Here is a 20,001-nt window from a genome sequence, read left to right as displayed (position 1 = left end):
CCAGGCACACCTGGTGATGTTGGGGCAGATGTGCACAGCACTGACCCCAGTGCAGGTTGGGTTCCTGTTGAGTTTCTGTCACACTTGGTGATGTTGGGATGGATGTGCAGGGCGCTGACCCCAGTTCAGGTTGAGTTTCTGTCAGTCCAGGCACACCTGGTGATGTTGGGATGGATGTGCAGGGCACTGAAGGGCAGGTTGGGTTCCTGTTGGGTTTCTGTCACACCTGGTGATGTTGGGATGGATGTGAGGAGCAATGACCCCAGTTCAGGTTGAGTTTCTGTCAGTCCAGGCACACCTGGTGATGTTGGGATGGGTGTGCACAGCACTGACACAAGGACAGGCTGAGTTTCTGACAATCCAGGCACACCTGGTGATGTTGGGATGGATGTGCAGGGCACTGAAGGGCAGGTTGGGTTCCTGTTGGGTTTCTGTCACACCTGGTGATGTTGGGATGGATGTAACAGCACTGACCCCAGGGCAGGCTGAGTTTCTGCTGAGTTTCTGTCACCTCCTCCTCACCAGCTCCATGTTCCCCTCAGGGCTGCTCACAGAACACTTGAGCAATAACCCTGAGTTATTTCCCCAGAGGCAGGAGCACAGCAGAAGGCTCAGAGTGCCTGTGCTGGCTCTGGCACACACTGCTGGGCAGGCTCAGGGCTGCCAGGACAGCTGGGGTCACTTCCAGAGGGTTTGGGTTTGAGTTTTGTGTTTGCTGGTAGTTCTTTGCTGTAGCAGGAAGGGCCATCTGCTGAGATCTTGTTAAATAATGAGGCAGAAAACTCTGCAGAAAAATCTTCTGGTTCTGGGCTGGAGAAAACAGGCTTGAGTTTGGAGATGCAACTCTCACTGTCCTCAAAGTTCAGCATTTAACAAGGTCATGAATCTGTAAACAGTATTTCAGAGTGAGATAAATATATAATAGATAACTGAGATAAATATATAATCACATCTGGTTGAACCTGCCTCAAGGTATGGAAGAGCTGGGAGCCATCACTAATTACTTTGTCAGCTGGCTCTGAGATCTCTGAGATTTGACTGCAACTGATCTGTTTGTGTTTGGCATCTGAAGAGCAGAAAACAAAACATGATAGCAAGCATTAAAAATGCATCTCTTGCTCTGAGGGGTTCTGCACGTTCCTGGGCACGGGGTGGTGCCAAGGCAGCTCTGGGAGAGGCTCCTGTGTTCCCTCTGTTCCTTTATTCCCTACTGAAACAAGGTTTGGACTCCAGCACCATTTCCTTGGAGCCCTTTTTCTGTGCTCTCAGGAGTATCCCAATTGTTGTAAAAATCATTACATTCTTATGCTTTTACCAAAAAGAAGCCAATTTAAAACAATTGTAGAGAAGGAGGTTGGACAGACTCTGCTCTGAGGCACAGTCCAAGACGTGGAGCACAGGCCTTGCAGTTTGGAATAAAGCCATAGAAAATTATAAAAATATATATAAAAAAATAAAGATGTTGTAAAGCAGTAAAATTGAAGAGCCAACAAGAAGATGCATAGACTAGAAGGAAGAAAATGAGAGACAATCCAGAAGACAAAGTAGTAAATAAACCAAATATTTGCTGTATTGCTGGGGAGAGATCTTCAATTTACACCCTGCATCCTCCTGCAACTGCAGTAAAAATAATGGAACTAAACAGATGGCCAATGGACCAAAATGGAGTTTTATGCTATTATTCCTGGAACTTAGGTCAGTAAATTATACATATTTTCAGCAATGCAAATGATTCTTTTTACTGCTTGAAAATAGACTAAGTATCTAAATTAAATCTGAAGCCACTTTGTGCAGTAATTATTTACAGCCCAACCCATTTGTTTAAGGCCAGGGGTATAAAGGCAGCCCTGCATCTCAAGGATTTGGCCATCTGTTCTGTTTTCAGTAGCTATAATTCATTGGTACCTGTGCTTTTGGGGACCTGAAGATTTTTTTCTGTAGCAATTCCTGCCCTCCAAGTCTGAGCTGGAACAAATCTCTTTCCCTTTGCAGTTTGGAAATGACAGAAAATTAAATATAGACTTGGTGCTCGACTTCAATCAATCATCAGGAGCTTTGAAAAGCAGAAGTGAAGGAATGTGTCTGGAAAGACTTTTCAGCTGTGCTGCAGCCCAGGGTGCCCAGGCACTCACACTCCTGTCCTGTCCCTGTCCTGTCCCTGTCCTGTCCCTGCCAGGTCTCCTCCCTCCCATGCCAGCTCCTGGCCAGTTCCAGACCTGAACATTTCCACACTTTTGGTTTTCAAAAGCAGAAATGCAGGGCAGAGCCCTGGAGCTGCCACCACAGCTGTGGATTTCCAGTTCAGAAGCTCAGGTGGAATATCAGGAATACAGAACATTCCTTGGTGAGGTGGCAGCAGGAGCTGGGTCAGGTTCTGGCTCTGCTGCAGGAGCTGGAGCTCACTGGGACCAGAGTGGGGCTGCACTGGGGTCACTGGGGCCAGAGTGGGGCTGCACTGGGGTCACTGGGACCAGAGTGGGGCTGCACTGGGGTCACTGGGACCAGAGTGGGGCTGCACTGGGGTCACTGGGGCCAGACTGGGGTCACTGGAACCAGAGTGGGGCTGCACTGGGGTCACTGGGGCCAGAGTGGGGCTGCACTGGGGTCACTGGGAGCAGAGTGGGGCTGCACTGGGGTCACAGTGGGGCTGCACTGGGGTCACTGGGACCAGAGTGGGGCTGCACTGGGGTCACTGGGACCAGAGTGGGGCTGCACTGGGGTCACTGGAGCCAGACTGGGGCTGCACTGGGGTCACTGGGGCCAGAGCAGCTCCCTGGAGCTGCCCAGCCCTGATTTCTCCTTTCCTGGAGTTCTGTGAGTGTCTGTGCTCTGCTGAAGGCTGGAGCTCATCCTGTGGAAAACAGATCTGGTTCACAGGGAGTCAGAGCAGGTGACACAGTGATTTACAGGTGACCCAAGACTGGGGTTTATTTCACCAAAATGACTTCTTAAAAAAGCTGTGCCTCAACAACTCAGACAAATGCAGAAGTCTGGTCTGCAGTTTTTATATTTCTCATTTATTCTGGTTTGTGTTCACTTCATTAATCTGTCTGAATGACCCCAGATAATCTGCTGGTTCCTGCTGCAAAGTGTGGAGCAGGTTCTGTCATTAAGGGTTGTTATTTTTAGCACTAACTCTGCAAAGCAGATGTTTGTGCCAGGGCTATAAAATGGTCAGACTAATACACCTGCAGTGGTGATTTAAACAGTGCTTTCCTTGGGTATTTTAAATTATTAAAATATGTTTCTAAGTCCCAGCAGTCCCTTCCTGTACCTTAACCTGGGTATTTGTCTCTTCAGTTTTGTCCAAACTATAAAAAATCATGGTTTGCTCCTTGGAACTTTGTTTCCTTGCTACGTGGGCTGAAGCAAAATTGCTCCTCATGCAGGATTGTAATGACAGCAATGAAAAATGCATTGGCTCTGGAGTGACAGGGAATCAGCACAAACAGATTGAAGTTTGGGGGAGTGCATTTCTTTGCCATTTGACACCGTGCTAATTGCACATCATGAATATTTCTGGTTTCACAGTCAGTGCATCTCCAGACTTCCCAATTGATCAGTTGTGATGGAAGCTGAGCTCAGGACACGTGTGAGCAGCAGGGGTTTGCACACCTCAGAGCTGAGGCTGAATTCAGTGCAGAGCCCTGGCACTGCTCTCTGGGCAATGGTGCTTTTCAATTAAAAACTGGGAAAGAACTTGGGGTTGTTGTTTCTACTTTTGTTGTTAAAATTGTCATAATTAGCACCTGGAAATGCAAGCATCCTTAGAAGCTGCTGTTTCATTTTTTTGTATTCTCCAGGCAATGGATTTAGACATTCCAGTGCTGGCAAGGAACATTCCAGGGAATGCAGCAATAATAAAACACAAGGAGACAGGGCTGCTGTTCTCAACCCCCCAGGTAAGAAAAGCACAGAACTCAGGTGCATTTTCAGTTTGCATTCCCAGGCTCGTGTCTGGGCACTCCTGGTGTTTGCTCAGGTTCTGCTGGAGCTGCTGCCCTGTGTGTGCAGTTCAGGGAGCTCGTCCTAGGTGTCAGCCTTGCTGAATGTTTGTGGGAGCTGCTCAGAGCCCTGCCCGGGCTTTGGAGCTTCACAGCCAGCCCTGCAGGATGCTCTGGGTGTGCCAGATCCACCCCCAGCACTCCCTGGGACAGGAATTGTGCTGGACAAGCTGCAGCTCCCAAAAGAGAACGAGCCTCAAGTTTCTGGTGACACCTCTTCTGTAATTTCTAGCAGGCAGTGTTAATGAAAAGTATTTTTAGATGCAAGATATTGCTCAGTCAGAGAAATTAATGATAAAATTCAGTGAGGTGTTAGGATGAAGTCTCAGTGAAGTTGAGTAAGGGAGGGGAGAGAGGGAACACAACCCATATTTAAATTTTCATTTCAGCAGGTTTTCCTGCATTAGGGCTCTGCTGTTACATATTCATGTATGCTCTGGAAAGTCACTCTCAGAAAAACATTCCCTCAGAGTTTTATCCAACTCCAAATTAAAAAACTTACTGGAATACACCATTTGATAATTTTGCAAAGTAGAGAATGTGTCTCATTTATTTACTTTGTGATTAATGCATCCTATTAAGTTGTGTTTCTGGAAGGTGAATCCTCTTGGTTTTGAAAGAGTTTTTAATAGAAAAACTCTCCCAATTCAAGTATGGTTCTGTTTGTTTGTTTCTGGAATATTCAGTAGTTTCTACCAACCCCAGACTGTTTCTTTGCTAACTAATGTTCATGTAAACATTTTCATGAGAAAAGTTCACTGACTTCAGCTCCTCCAACACTTCCAGGACATCCAACCCTCTGACCAAGGCACTGAGAGCTCTCCTGATGTCAATGCTGCCCCATTCATGAATTCTTTATTCATCCCACATTCATCCCACATTCCAGGTGCTTATTTGGGGTTTGAGATCCATCTCAATTCTGCTGCACCTTCCCCCCAGGGGCTGAGCAGTGTGAAGCACAGAAATGCTCCCAGGGCCACCAGGGACTCTGGACAATGGCTGAGGGGCTCTCTTTATATCAGAGCAAGAGTGTAAATTTGTCTAGCCTGTAATTTTAGTTTCTGTGAACCCTCTTGAGCTCCCTTGTCTGCACTGAGCTGTGCCAAAGAGCAGAACTCCCCCCTGTGCTGCTGACCCCTCTTTGTGCTGTTCTGTCCCAGAATCTCTCTTAGGGGAGAATTGCAGGTGAAATATTTGTGCTGGAATCAGCAATGTTTGTGCAGCAGCCCTGGGAAGGGAAGATCCCCCTCCCTCTGCAAAACAGCAATTGTGGCTCAGCTCAGGAAAGCCTTTTGGTGCTTTATTGCTGCCACATGATGGATAAACCATCAGAGTTTTCAGATCCCCTTGTTTCCCCACTGCAGAGTTGGGGAAAAACTTTCTTCAGGCAGAGCTCAGAATGCCAAACATCAGCACTCCCAGGTCTGAAGATAAAGTTTCATTTTCTCGTGCTCCTTATCTCCCCACACCACACCAAATGCAGCGTCTGAGGCACTGCACACCGTGTGTCAGGGGCTGAGAGTCACACCAGATCAAAGAAATGCAATTAAGTTAGAGGACATTTTAATTGTGGGGAAAGGGACACTGCCCATGGCACTTTGAGTGAGACCTCAGGAGATCTGCTCTGGGAACTGGCACTGGAAAACATCTTCTGCTAAGAAACTTTTTGGGATTTTTACTTTGATTACTTTGACATCCTAAGTATCTTTTCTGCTGTGCCCTCAGATGCATCAAGTTAATGAGTAAAATGCCTTTAATCTAGAAAAATCAGAACTGTCTCCAGGTGCTTGGGGAAGTCTGGCTGGAAGAATCTGGACCACCAAAGATGAGAAAAGTTTGGTGGATTAGAGAAGGAGTTTTCCTTGCTGAGTTTGGTGGATTAGAAAAGGAGTTTTCCATGCTGAGTTTGGTGAATTAGAAAAGTTTTCCTTGCTGAGTTTGGTGGATTAGAAAAGGAATTTTCCTTGCTGGTTTGGTGGATCCTGTGTGGCTGTGAGGATGCAGGCTGGATCACAGCTCAGGAATAAGAGGCATTGCTGATTTTCAGTTGTTTGTGATCAGAGGGAAAGCTCTGCACTACCTTGGGTAGGAGCATTTGTGCCTTTGCTGTCCTTTGAAAGCCAAATTAGAGGGACATTAATTGACCATTATGCAATGAGAATTGTTTCAAACCGTGAGTGCTGTTGGCTTTCTTCTTTCATTCTTGCTGGAAGTGAGCTCTTGTGGCTTCCAGGAAAGGAGGAAATGTTGTGTCTGACTGAAGCCATCCTTAACCATTTGCATTTGGCTGGAAACAGCCAAAGCCCTGCCAGTCCCTGGAGCCAGCACTCAGATGGAAATAGTTAATCTGGGAGTGAAAGCCCTGGAACGTTTTGTTCTCACACCCCATCATTTGTGCACATTACTTTTGAATCATGGGTTGATCCTGCTGCTGCTGCTTGAATTTGCAAGTTTATGGAATATTTGGCACTGAGTTAATGGAACCTGAAGTAAAAAAAGTAAGAGATAAGAACAGGGCAATAAATAATGCAAAACTGTGCTAAAAGGGAAGACAAAGAGTTATTCAGCAGGCTGAGTTTCAAAATTATTTGTTTAATGTCTATAAAAGTTCAGGGAGGACCTAAATAAAGAGAAGGAGGAAAATAAACTTCAAAGGCAATGAGAGAGGGGCAGGGGGAGGGAGCTGACCTGGCCAGGGCTGGGAGGGGTGGAGGGACACCCAGCCCAGCTGGGAGCAGCACTGCTGTGACAGGCATTCATTCTTTTAATGTGACATGCAGAGGTTTAATGTCACATGCAGAGGTTTAATGTGACATGCAGAGCTTTCCTCTGCCCTGCAGGCTGAGAATCAGCCCAGGTTCTGGGCTTTCCTTTGCCTTTCATTCTGAGAATCAGCCCAGGTTCCTAGGCTTTCCTTTGATATTCAGGCTCAGGATCAGCCCACATTCTGGATTTTCCTCTGCCCTGTAGGCTCAGGATCAGCCCAGGTTCCTGGGTTTTCCTTTTCCATCCAGGCTCAGGATCAGCCCAGGCTCTGGGTTTTCCTTTGCCTTTCAGGATCAGCCCAGGTTCTGGGTTTTCCTTTTCCATCCAGGCTCAGGATCAGCCCACATTCTGGATTTTCCTCTGCCCTGCAGGCTCAGGATCAGCCCAGGTTCCTGGGTTTTCCTTTGCCTTTCATTCTGAGAATCAGCCCAGGTTCCTGGGTTTTACTTTGCCTTTCAGGCTCAGGATCAGCCCAGGTTCTGGGTTTTCCTCTGCCCTGCAGGATCAGGATCAGCCCATGTTCCTGGGTTTTCCTCTTCCATTCAGGATCAGCCCAGGTTCCTGGCTTTTCCTTTGCCTTTCATTCTGAGAATCAGCCCAGGTTCCTGGGTTTTCCTTTGCCTTTCAGGATCAGCCCAGGTTCCTGGGCTCTCCTCTGCCTTTCAGGATCAGCCCAGGTTCCTGGGTTTTCCTTTGCCTTTCAGGATCAGCCCAGGTTCTGGGTTTTCCTCTTCCATTCAGGATCAGCCCAGGTTCTGGGTTTTCCTGTGCCTTTCATTCTGAGAATCAGCCCATGTTCCTGGGTTTTCCTCTGCCCTGCAGGCTCAGGACCAGCCCAGGTGGGAGCTCTGACCCTTCCCAGTGACAGAACCAGTCTGGGTTTGGGGCAGTCCCAGTCCAGGGCTCACCTGCCTGCAGGTCCCTCTGATTCCACACCTGGCCTCTGCTCCCCTGGGTCACTGCTGCTGTTTAACAATCCCCTTCTGTGGGTGAAGCTGCTATGAAATGGTTTAATTGCAGACTTCCTTTCATGATATAAATAATATATTAAGCGTGCATCTCATTTTCATTATGTGTGAGCTGTGGTGCCAGTGCAGCTCTCGTGGTAATTGAGGAATTATTCATTCCTTTTTACTCAGGGCACTCATTTCCCACCTTTATCTCCTGCATACCTGTGTTTGTGTGTCTGCAAAATGCTATACAGGATTTATTTTAGGTACTGTACAGAGGAGTTGACATTTTCTTTAAGGGTGATTGGTCAATTTAGCAGAAGAAAACTATATTATGGATGTTGCTGTTGAAAAATGCCTCTTTTTGTGGTGGAGCACTCCCCATGAAAAGGGCAGATGTGAGAGTGCTTCTGGATGTACAGGAGATGATTTTCTCCCATTTTTCTGGGTTGTGACTTACTGCTGAGCCTCAGCTTCCACTCTGTGTTCTGCTGCCACCTGTAAATTAATTATAGCCACTCCTGTGTGGGATAAAGGTTTATTAGGAATATGGATGGCCCAAGTAGTGAGCTAGACATAGATCACCTCCTTCACTGGGGCTGCTGAAAGTCTTACCCTTGGGTTTTATAAATGGGAGGCAGTTTGTGAATTTGACCCCTCTTCCACCAAAACTGAAGATTATTTCCCATCTACACCAAAATATGGGAGTGCATAAATATTTGTGCAATTATCACTTGCACAGATACAGCAGAACAGCTTCTGAGATGTGTTACCTCCCTGCAATTTGTATAGCACAGGCTTCTGGAAAGGCAAAAGGAAATTCTGGATTTTCTGAGAGCTCAGAATGTCTGCATGCTGCAAGTCCAGACTTAGCACAAAACCACAACTGAAATGCAAGTCACTTGGAGTTAGGGGAGACACCTGAAAAATGAAGTTATTGCTTTCTAAAGCTGAGCATCCAAACCTGCAAACAAGCTAAGCCAGCTGCTCCAAGGGCACGAGGCAAACCCAGATAAGTCACAGTGAATCTTGCCAGTGGCTTCCATGGCACTGCCAGTGCCTTGTGGCTGGTCACACTGGATTAGGAGGAGAAGCAGGGATGAGGCTCACAACTCCTCACTCTCCAGCTCCTGGTATTTTTCCATTTGCTTTTTCTCTCTCCTGCATTTTCTCAGACTTTATGCTTTGCACTTAGTCTGGCATTTTTTCCTGAAATTATCCTCAGCCTTAAGTATTGTAACTGTGAATAAGGATCTCATTTCTTCTATCATTTACATGTTTCCAAGTTTTTGTCCTCCGTAGCCACATTTTAGAAGAATGCTAATAGGACTACCTGTCAAGAAATGTTACACTGCTGCTTCTGCTCTTAGGTAATTTACATAAATTAGTTTAAAACATTACTTTAAATAAAATCCCCCACAGGAGCACAAAATCAAAGTTGGGGATGTAGTTCAGTGTGAGCAGTATTTATTACTGTGATTTTCCTGCTAATTGGATGAAGCCAGCAGAAGTCTGGTGAGACTTTTGCCACCTTCCCTGTGCTGTGTGTGGGGCTGGGGCCAGGGGGGACAGACACAGCCTGGGGGCTCCCACTGCTGCCCTAGGGGATCTCAGAGCTGAGGGGCTGAAATCCCAGTTCAGCCAGGGGGTGGGAGCAGGGACAGAGCCTGGGGCTCTCCTGGCCCCTCCAGAGCTGCTCAGCTCACAGCCAGCACTGGGCTGGGGTTTTAACTGCTGGGCAGGAAAATCTCCTTCTTCTCTCCCTGGCTCAAAGCTGTGCACAGAACTGATCTGTGGCTGTGGCTCTTGAATTTTCCTGCTGGTTTGTCTTGTCAGGGAGAGTCCAAGCAGTGATGATCCTGTGCTCACCTTGGCAGTGAATATCCTATGCTCCCCATGATTTCCCCATGGCAGTGAATATCCTGTGCTCACCATAATTTCCCCAGGAGCAATGATCTTGTACTCACCATGATTTCCCATCAGCAGTGATGATCCTGTGCTCACCATGATTTCCCCATGGCAGTGAATATCCTGTGCTCACCATGATTTCCCCATGGCAGTGACTGCCCTGTGCTCACCATGATTTCCCCATGGCAGTGATCATCCTGTGCTCCCCATGATTTCCCCATGAGTAGTGAATATCCTGTGCTCACCATAATTTCCCCATGATCAACGATCCTGTGCTCCCCATGATTTCCCCCTCAGTGTCCCAGGGCTCACATTGCACTGTGCATCCTGCACAGCCTCACTGGCACTGCACCAGCAGAGTTCAGCACAGATTTTCTGTCTGTGGAGACACTCAGACCCTGTGTGCACTGAGATTTTCAGGTATAATTGTACTTAGTCTGACACTGATCTGAGCTCTGCTCTCACCTGTGCTATGTCCTGTGTAAATAATCTCTCCTCTCCCATCCTCTCCTCTGCTCTGATCCTCACCACCCCTTGGGCAGTAACTCTTTATCTGAATTTCCCAGTGCCACGAGAGCTGTCTGCTTTTCTGAGGCACAGATCTGAGCACGTTTGTAATCAAGCTGAAGCATTGGAAGTTGTCTCTTGATGGAAAATTAAACCAGCTGCTCAGAATAGATTAGTTCAGACACCAAATCTCCTTCCACATGTTTGAAGTTCTCAATTTCTCTTGCCTAGAAGTAAATGAGAGAGGCAGAGGAGCAGGCAGAGGAGCAGTTGTGCTCCTTGAGCTCTGGTATTTTGCCCAGTGAAGTTAAAGGGAATATATGGCTTTTTTTTTTTTTTTTGGTGTTTCTGCTGTACCTGTATCTGCCCAGGTGCTACATGCCTGCTCTTACCTTTACACTGGGGTTGTGTTGGGACTTTTTTAGTCTTACCATAAAATTCACTGAAGGTGTCACAGTAGCAATGAGGTAAAAGTTTAGCTGAGCTGACCTCAAACATCTGATTCCAGTTATCCTCCATGCAGAGCAGGCAATTAATTTATAATAAATACAAAAATATATAATAATGTATATATTTATAATAAATATAAAATAATTTATAACCAGCCTGGGTTTCCAGCACTGGGTAGGCAGACAGTTTTGGTGTCATTTAATGTGTTGCTCATTGGTCTTAGCACTGTTGGAATTGTCTTTGATATTTAATGACTTAGTTGGTGGGCCATGTAAAATATTAAAATTACTATTTCATTGTTTATAAATAAAGTATATAAAGGTACTTGGCCTTGAAGAATGGCTCACAGTGGGGCAGGTACCAGCTCCCTCAGTAGCATCAGGACTTTTCCAAGGAACTTTTAACTGATTCTTTCCTTCATCTCTTTTAGGAGTTTGTTGTGCTGTCCAAGAGTTTACTGAATGACCCCATTCTGGAAAAGGAAATGACAACAAGGGCCAAGGAGTACGTGAGGAAACACCACTCCTGGGAAGGGGAAAGGAAAAGCTACCAGCAGCTGGTGCTGAGGCTGCAGTGAGGGCAGGGCTGCGCTGGGCAGCAGGGAGGGGATGGGATGGGATGGGATGGGCTGGTCCTGGGGCTCTTTGTACAAACCAGCCAGAGCTGCACTGCAGTCCTGGACACTGCAATCCTGAACAGTGCAATCCTGGACACTGCAGCTCTGAGCACTGCAGTCCTGAACTCTGTAATCCTGCGGCACATTCCCAGAGCACAGCCAGGTGTCCAGCCCAGCTCAGCACAGCTGCCAGGTGTCTGCAGGGAAGGTTCTGCCCGTGGGGCATCCCAGCCCAGCTGGGCAGCAGCTTCCCTTCCACTGGCACCCCCTGAACACAGCAGGTACAGTCACACCTGGGCAGGTACAGTCACACCTGAGCCAGGTACACACACCTGAGCCACACTCACACCTGGGCAGGTACAGTCACACCTGAGCCAGGTACAGTCACACCAGAACCAGGTACACACATCTGAGCCAGGTACAGTCACTGCTGGGCCAGGTACACACCTGAGACAGGTACACTCACACCAGAACCAGGTACACACCTGGGCCAGGTGCACATACACACCTGAGCCAGGTACACACACCTGAGCCAGGTACAGTCACACCTGAGCTAGGTGCACTCACACCTGGGCCAGGTATAGTCACACTTGGGACAGGTACACACACCTGAGCCAGGTACATTCACACCTGAGACAGGTACAGTCACTCCTGGGCCAGGTGCACACACCTGAACCACGTACACACTCACATCTGAGCCACATACACACCTGAGCCAGGTACAGTCACACCAGAACCAGGTGCACACATCTGAGCCAGGTACAGTCACACCTAAGCCAGGTGCACACTCACACCTGATCCAGGTGCACTCACACGTGCTGGGACAGCCCAGACCTGACCCCAGCAGTGAATGATTCCCCCAGAAGTTGCTGCAGCCCCTCCCTGCTGGCCCAAAGCAAGGCAGGGCAGGGGCAGGGAGCAGCACAGGTGAGCTCTGTGCTCACCTGAGCCCTGCACCCCCCAGAGCTGCTCCAGCCCAGCTCTCCTGGGCCTGAGCTTTGGCCCAGACCTGGCTCAGGTGCCAGAGCTGTGCTTTGTTACAAAAACTACCTCTTGTTTTGCCATTCCATTGGTACCTCTGTGATTTACTTATTTATTAAAAGATTTATGGGACCTGTAAAAAGGGATGTGGAGGTATTTTCGATTTACTGTGTGTTTTGGTACTGTTTGTTGTTATTTGTGGCTTTTCAGGATGGATTTCAGTATAATGCAGCAGGCTTGTCTTAAAGTGAGACTGATCTCTGCTCAAAGGCCACACTAATCACCCCTGTCAGCCCAGGGATTGTGGACATACCTCAGTCTGTAATTGGTCATCAAAGGATGCATCTAGAGGGAAAAAACCCCAAAACATGAGCATCATATTTCTAATAATTTGTTATTAGCAAACCTTGCTTTGATCAGTCTCGATCCTGCCCCAAGGAGAACCTGTAAAATGTTTTCTGTCAACTGCAGTGGCTGTTGTGCCAGACTTTGCTTTGCAGTAATGAAGTTCTCTGTGTATTTTAAGCTTTCCTCTCTATTTTGGATGTTTTGCAAGGTTCTGGTGCAGTAAACAAGAAAGCAGTTTGAATGTTGTATATTGATTTCTGCCAAATTTCCCTCCCTGTTCTGTGCTCACAACCCCCAAGGGCAAAACCAGCCTGGTTTAAAATCCCAGAACTGCTGCACATTTTCCCTGAGTATTCCCTGAGTTCTTTGCCCTGCTGGGATGAAGCTCAGCTGTGCTGCTCCTCCTGTAAAACCACAGCCAGCCCTGCCCAGACTGGGAATGTTACTTATGGGGCAGGGGGTGTTTATAGGGGATAAAAAATGAATTTTCTAACTGAGCCAGAGTGTCCTGTTCCTCTCCAAACCTCTCAGAGCTCTTCTCTGGTATTATTTCTGATCACCTTGATTGGCTTTGGTCCTTGGCCATCCCCCTCCCCTTCCATTGGTTCTCTTCTGAGAAAAACAGGTTTTTAAAAAACAAATAAACAAACACAATGTGGGATTGAAGCCTAAGCACTGAGCTAATGGTAAGTAATTAATAATAGTAATGATTAGAAAGCTTTTTCTGCAGCCTGATGCATTTATTACTAAGATTCAACTATAAATATAAAGATGTGGAATTTGTGCTATTCCCAGCAAAACAAAATATGTTCAAGTGAGAAATTCTGCACCACCCTCAGCATGTAATTAACATATGATTTTTCAGGCTGTATTTAATCTATAAATATGAAATCTGCATCTGGGAAACAGCATGCTCATTTGCATGTGCTAACCATGGCAGAAACACAAACAAGCATGCATGAAGGAAAGGAGCAGGAAAACAGCCCAGAGTGGAGGGCTGAGCCTGAGGATTGTGTGCAGCTCTGGGACATCCATCACAGCACAAGGCTCAAAGGTTGGGCCAACAACTGCAGGGGATTTCATCACCATAAACTGCAGCTGGATTTATGCTCGAAATTTCATCCACTCTTGTGTTCCAGGCCTATAAATATTCAATGAGTCTTGTAAGTCCTTGTAAGGAAAATATGAGACCCATGCAAGCAGTTTTGGGTGTAATTATCTTTGCAGAGACTTCACTCAAATGATTTTATAGGTAAGAATAATCCTTTTGTTGTCCTGCAGCCCTAATTACAGTATTTATCTTCCCCTTCAAAGCCCCACTCCTACCCAAGCAGCTTTTTAAGCAAAGCACACCTCGAAGAGATGCAGATCCAGCTCCAAAAATAGCACTTGTTCTGTTTGCAGGGAAAAGCTTTTCTCCATTGTGCACCCACCCCACGGCTGCCTCTGTGCTCCAGGACCTTGAATGTACTGCTAATTAATCCAATTACATGCATTTTATTTTGCAGTTAACTCTTGCTGTTCCCTCCCTTGAACTGGGGTGTGCAAACCCCAGCCATGAGGAGTGGGAGCTGTCTGAAGTTGGATTTTATGTGGATTAGCCCCAAAGCACACATCCCAATTTTCAGGGTTACTCTCTGTACTTTCCTTGCCCCTCTGCCCTAAGAACTCTCATGCTGGGCTCAGTTTTCCCATTTTTTGGGGTGCTGGCCTTTGGGGTTTCCATTCACAGAGCCCCAGAGCTCCAGCTGGCATCAGGCAGCTGCTCTGGAGGTTTGCTATGATCACATCAGGACTTAACTGGGAAAGAAAAACACTAAAATGGACACTGGAAGATTTAAAAGTATTTGTGCCTCTTCTGCAAATCATTTGCCATCAATTTAGGCTGAGTATTAACCAAGCCAAACATCTGCAAATGCTGCCTTTGGGTTTAATAAATGCACAAGCACTTCAGTCTTCATTTTCAATGCATTTTCTGCTGTCTCTTGGGCTCAACTCCTTCTGTCCCTTTCTCCCCTCAGTCTTTTTAATCTTTGGGTCAGGAATCATTCCCCATGAAAATAAAGGAGCAGTTTTGTCAAAGGCTTGTCAGGGGAGATGGGTGCTTCCATGTGGATTCAGCCATTTAATGGCTCACTGGGATCTGAGCAGTTTTTTTTCATTAAGTTGTCCAAAGTAATTTCATCACTCCAGAATTTATTTCCCCTCCACCCTCCTGGGTTGGTCCCAGCCCAGCTCCAGAGTCTGACACAGCCCTGGGGGAGGAGCAGGTCCCCAAACCTTGGACCTGTCCCAGGCACAGCACAACCTTCCCCTCCCAGGCCCTCACTGCTCTGAGCTTTCATTCAAATGCAAAATCTCACAGCCACCAATGTAAGAGCAAACTGTAGGAAAAACCAGGATTCCTAATTTTTTAAGAAACAGCCTACGTTTTCGAAAGGGGTGGATAATCATCTGAAATTTAATTCTCTCTAAATATTTTCATCAAGTAATTATTCCTTGTCATTCCTGTGACATCTCTTTTAGCTATCAAATACTGAGGGCACTTGAAATCTCACATCCTTTCCAGAGAATGTAGGCCAGCGTTTGTTTTGTGCAGGGCCTGACAAAATGACTCTAGAAATAAATTTCCCCTAGAGCATCGCCATTCAGCTAATTTAAAACATTTGTTTGAAATTAAACAATACATTTTAATTAGACCAGCAGAGAACATCTGGTTGCTGAGGAATCAGAGCTGTGGACACCTGACCTGGAAAAGCATTCACCCCTTTAACCCTTTAACTCCACAGCAAGTGCTGCCATCCCTTTTATGATACCTTAATGTGCTTCTTACATGCAATTCCTATTTTTGTGCCCTTCAAATCTGCTTAAAAAATAAGTCCAGCCACAAGTGTAACCTTGCCAGATAGAGGTCACTTATTTCATTTGTGTGATTCAGTCAAGTTTCATCATTCATTGAGCCTAAACACTCCTCTGCTGCTTCAGAAATTAATCCTGCCATTGAAAAGTCTCAGTGCTATGTTAGTGGCTTTTACAAAGTGAACTGAGCTTTAATTTAACTTGAGCAATACATCCACAACTCACACCCCTGAGTGTGCCCTTTGGATCCCTCACAGCTCCCAGCTTCTTCCCAGGTTTGGTTTTTTCTTTTCAAAATAGGTTTGGGTGAGTGAGAACTCACCTGGAATCCCTTTAAAGACGTGCAGAAATCCCTGCTTGCCCAAGCCCTCACCCCTGGCACTGCACACCAGGATCTCCAGCTCCAGGATCTGCAGCTCCAGGATCTGAAATCAGCTTTGACCTGAGGCTGGCTTGGCCCTGGGTTATTTCCCAGGCACACCACAAAAGCTGCACCTTCTCCTGGGTGCCAGCAGAGCAAAGTGAGAGGCACTGCACACATTCAATAACCGTGTTCTGGAACAGGAGAACATCAGAGTTACCTGTTCTGAGTATTCACCATCCTTCAGCAGCACTTCCCTCCCTCCACCCCAGTGCCCCAGCCATGGATCTGCTGTGACAGAGCAAAGCAGTGTTAAAATCACATTACAATGAGGTTTGTGTGTGACTGAGTAGCCACACACACGAGAGGTGAAAACGACCTTTTCAACAACATGTGCCAAGTGGCAGCGTCTTGTCAGGAAACACAAGAAAAAGCAAACATGATTAAAATTGAAAATGCTTTTTAAGCCGTGTTTGGAGGGCTCTGATGGGCTGGACCCTGAGCTGAGGTTTGGGGATGCAGAGCAGGAGGGGATCCAGGCTGCAGAGAGAGCCCTGAGTGTGTCAGTGCTGAACCCAGGGCTGATCTCTGGCTGAAGGTTGCACCTGAGTCACTCCTGTGTGGCACCAGGCTGGGCACCTGCTCTGAACACTGATTAAAAACTGAGCATTGCAATGGTCCTGCTCTCTAGGTGCCCAGCATATTGCAGGCCAACAGAAAATCCAGAGAAATTCAGGTTTTGCAGGAAAAAAAAGTAATTTTTTTTTTTAATTTTTTTTTTTTTTTTTAATCAGCAAAAATCTCCATCCCTGTTCTTGGACACACCAAGCTCCTCCAGGGATATTGGGAGGATTATTTCTGGGGATAGTTTTTTGGGGTTTTTTTTGTGGGCTGAAACAAAACCTGCCAGAGGAAGCAGATTAACACCCTAAGCCACCAAATAATTCCCATTGTGTATTAAATGCAACTGCACGAGCACGATGTTTTGCTGCACATTGTGCTCCATTATTCTGGAATACAATGGTTCCCTTGGCATTAGTGCCAACTGAATGGTGAGTTCATTTCGGCTGAAAGCCTCAACAAACACACACTGACAATGAGGATAAATCAGATTGCTGCAGCACTTTCAAGCAGCTGGTAAAAATAATATTTTAATCAAATAACTCGGCTGCAACTGCCATGAACTGCTGGGAAGGTGAAGGCTGTGCCTCAGTGTTCTACTGAGAAAACAGAATTATTGCAGACGCTGTTCCATCACCACTGCTCGACTGGGATTCAAAGCAGAGGATGCAAAGCAGAGTTCCCAGCCCTAAGAGCAAACTGAAGGCACCAAAAACCCCAAGGTTAAAGAACCTCAAAGAGCAGCAGGACAATGCAGTGCTAGAGAAAAGTAACGCTCAGACTGGCGTGGTTCAGTCCAAAATAAACATTTGGGGAGGGGAGTTATTTTAATTTACTCCAAAGTGAGGAGTAAAGGCACGCTGGAGGCTCTGGGCTGGTGTCCCAGGCTCTCCTGGGAGCAGGAAAAGCATCACTGCTCATCCAGCTCAGGCTCAGCAGGGCAGAGCAGGGCAGGGACACACCTGGGAGCAGGAAAAGCATCACTGCTCATCCAGCTCAGACCCAGCAAGGGCAGAGCTCTGGGCAGGGACACACCTGGGAGCAGGAAAAGCATCACTGCTCATCCAGCTCAGGCTGAGCAGGGCAGAGCAGGGCAGGGACACACCTGGGAGCAGGAAAAGCATCACTGCTCATCCAGCTCAGACCCAGCAAGGGCAGAGCTCTGGGCAGGGACACACCTGGGAGCAGGAAAAGCATCTCTGCTCATCCAGCTCAGGCTGAGCAGGGCAGGGACACACCTGAGAGCAGGAAAAGCATCACAGCTCATCCAGCTCAGGCTGAGCAGGGCAGAGCAGGGCAGGGACACACCTGAGAGCAGGAAAAGCATCACTGCTCATCCAGCTCAGGCTCAGCAGGGCAGAGCTGTGAGCAGGGACACACCTGAGAGCAGGAAAAGCATCAGTGCTCATCCAGCTCAGACCCAGCAAGGGCAGAGCAGGGCAGGGACACACCTGAGAGCAGGAAAAGCATCACTGCTCATCCAGCTCAGGCTCGGCAGGGCAGAGCTCTGGGCAGGGACACACCTGAGAGCAGGAAAAGCATCACTGCTCATCCAGCTCAGGCTCAGCAGGGCAGGGAACACCTGGGAGCAGGAAAAGCATCACTGCTCATACAGCTCATCCAGCTCAGGCTGAGCAGGGCAGGGCTCTGGGCAGGGACACACCTGAGAGCAGGAGCCACAACCTGGGCAGCCCCTGGCATTTCTACCTCTCCATCAGGAACGTGGTGCCTCTGCCTTGTCCAGCCACAGCCCCCCAGCCCACGGGCACATCCTCAGCCATGGATTAAAGAGTCTGGGCAAATCCCTGTCCCCACCTCAGCACCCACAGGCTGTGTCCTGAGCCCCTCCAGGTCTGTTAACCTGAACTCTGCTCCAAAACACGGCGTGCCAGCCAGATTAAACCCAAACTTAGCCAAAGAAATGATAATAAAAGCTAATGTTCATTGTGGATGTCAGCCTGGAGCTAGAGAGTGCTGACAACAGAGAGGAGAGCAATGGACTAAACAAGCAACCATTGTGGCAGTCACTAAAAAATTAATTCAAAGTAATTAGAGAAAGAGACAGACTGAATAATGAACGAGGGCCACCCCCATGTCCCCTGGCCATCCCCAGGGCAGCTCTGTAGGAACCTCTGCAGGTGTCACCTCTCAGGTGCCACCACAGCTCCCAGGGCTTTACAAACCCAGTACCTGCTGCAGAGAAATGAAAATGGGACAAGAGTTCATCTGCCACTTGAATAATGCAATAATTGTCACACAGGGAGCAGCTCTGGGGAGTGCTGCTCTGTGCTGACATTGAGGGGAAGCTGTATTTCAGCAGGAGCAGATTTTGTCACACAAACCTCTGCTTTCCAGTAAATGTTTCATTGACTTCTGCATAAAGGCCATGAATGGCTGCAAACCTGGTTTGTGCTGCAGCCAGTGAGATGTTCTTTTCTTCTCTCCCACACCAAATATTTCACTGTCAATCTGTTATCATAACAAACTGCCTCTGGGGGCTGGGAGCACAGGCTGTGCTCTTCATTGGCCCTGTCCTAGGTAACCTAAATTACAGTCAACTAACATGTGGATTATAAATTCCCTTACAAAAAAAATCCATAAAATATTAGTTTTAACCATCTATTATTTCCACCAGAAAAAAAAAAATTGAATAGCTGCAAATTAAGCCTTTTCAGTCCAGTTTTACTTAAAGTTATATGAAAGTAAGAAATTAGTTTAAACAGAATATTTATTGTAATACATCCCACATAACAAAGCATTTCCTTCTATATTCAATATTCATTTCTGTAAAGAAAAACTTGGAAAAAACCAACAAACCAACCACACAGCAAATCAAGACTTCAGCAGTGGGAAAAAGCCCCCAGCAGCACCAAGAAATGAAATAATTCCCAGTAAGCTTCCCAAGGAAGCTGCTGCTCACTGCTCGTTAGCTCCTGGCTAATTGCAATCAATGCATCCTCACCCAGGCTCAGCCATGGCCCTGCTCACACAAACCACCACAGCACTCACCCCACACCACTCATGGCCACTGCCACGCTGCAGCAAAGGCAGGAGGTGGAAAACAGCCCATGCAGCAATTTGGATTTAAAAAAAGTTTTGGTGCTTTGGCTCAGCAGCTCCTGTGTGTCCCAGGGGGTTGATGCTGCATTAAAAGCTGGAGGAGCCCCTGCACCCCCAGCTCATGGCCAGGAGCTTCTCTGCTGTCCCAAAACCACACACAGCTCCTGACACACCTGGAAACGCTGGCAGATCTGCAGTGCCAGGAAAGCAGCAGCCCCTGAGAGTCTCGTTCCATCAGTCCCCCCTCAGATCACAGTGCTCAGAACTTAAAAAGGAAAAAAAAAACAATCCATGAGGCTGATCAGCTGCATTTATGCAAGCACTGAAAGGTGAGGGGTCTCATTTCTCAGTGCTAGTAAATAGGAGCTTATATATATATAGATATATATACAGATATATAGATATATTGATATATAAATATCTAGATATCTCCTGTTTTCTGCATGCCCCACATTGCCTGTAAAACTGGAGGTTTTTCTCTTTGCTCAAAACTGAATTATCCTGAATTTTTACTGCCTGTATCTATTACCCAAAATTGATATGTTTCAAGCTCATTCTCTCTTTTTTTCC

The 20,001-nt window shown here is 47.0% G+C and overlaps 1 protein-coding gene and 1 long non-coding RNA gene across 2 annotated transcripts in view; both read left to right on the top strand.

The window, feature by feature from the left end:
* The window catches only part of GLT1D1 (glycosyltransferase 1 domain containing 1), a 43,080-nt gene extending 31,869 nt beyond the window's left edge, over positions 1 to 11,211 (top strand). Inside the window, exons 12-13 of the mRNA XM_033075940.1 lie at positions 3,804 to 3,902; positions 11,016 to 11,211. Of these exons, the coding sequence (XP_032931831.1) occupies positions 3,804 to 3,902; positions 11,016 to 11,162 (246 nt within the window). The 3' untranslated portion in view covers positions 11,163 to 11,211. The remainder of the gene's footprint in view (positions 1 to 3,803; positions 3,903 to 11,015) is intronic.
* An 80-nt stretch (positions 11,212 to 11,291) lies between these two features.
* On the top strand, positions 11,292 to 12,771 carry LOC117004822. The gene is made up of 2 exons (XR_004419688.2): positions 11,292 to 11,523; positions 11,719 to 12,771. It is a non-coding gene; the product is annotated as an uncharacterized LOC117004822 (long non-coding RNA).
* The last annotated feature ends 7,230 nt before the right edge of the window (positions 12,772 to 20,001 follow it).

Source organism: Catharus ustulatus, chromosome 18 (assembly GCF_009819885.2).
Source record: "Catharus ustulatus isolate bCatUst1 chromosome 18, bCatUst1.pri.v2, whole genome shotgun sequence".
Taxonomy (NCBI): Eukaryota; Metazoa; Chordata; class Aves; order Passeriformes; family Turdidae; genus Catharus; species Catharus ustulatus.
Note: the sequence above shows the minus strand (reverse complement) of the source record. Positions and strands in the feature narration are given on the sequence as shown.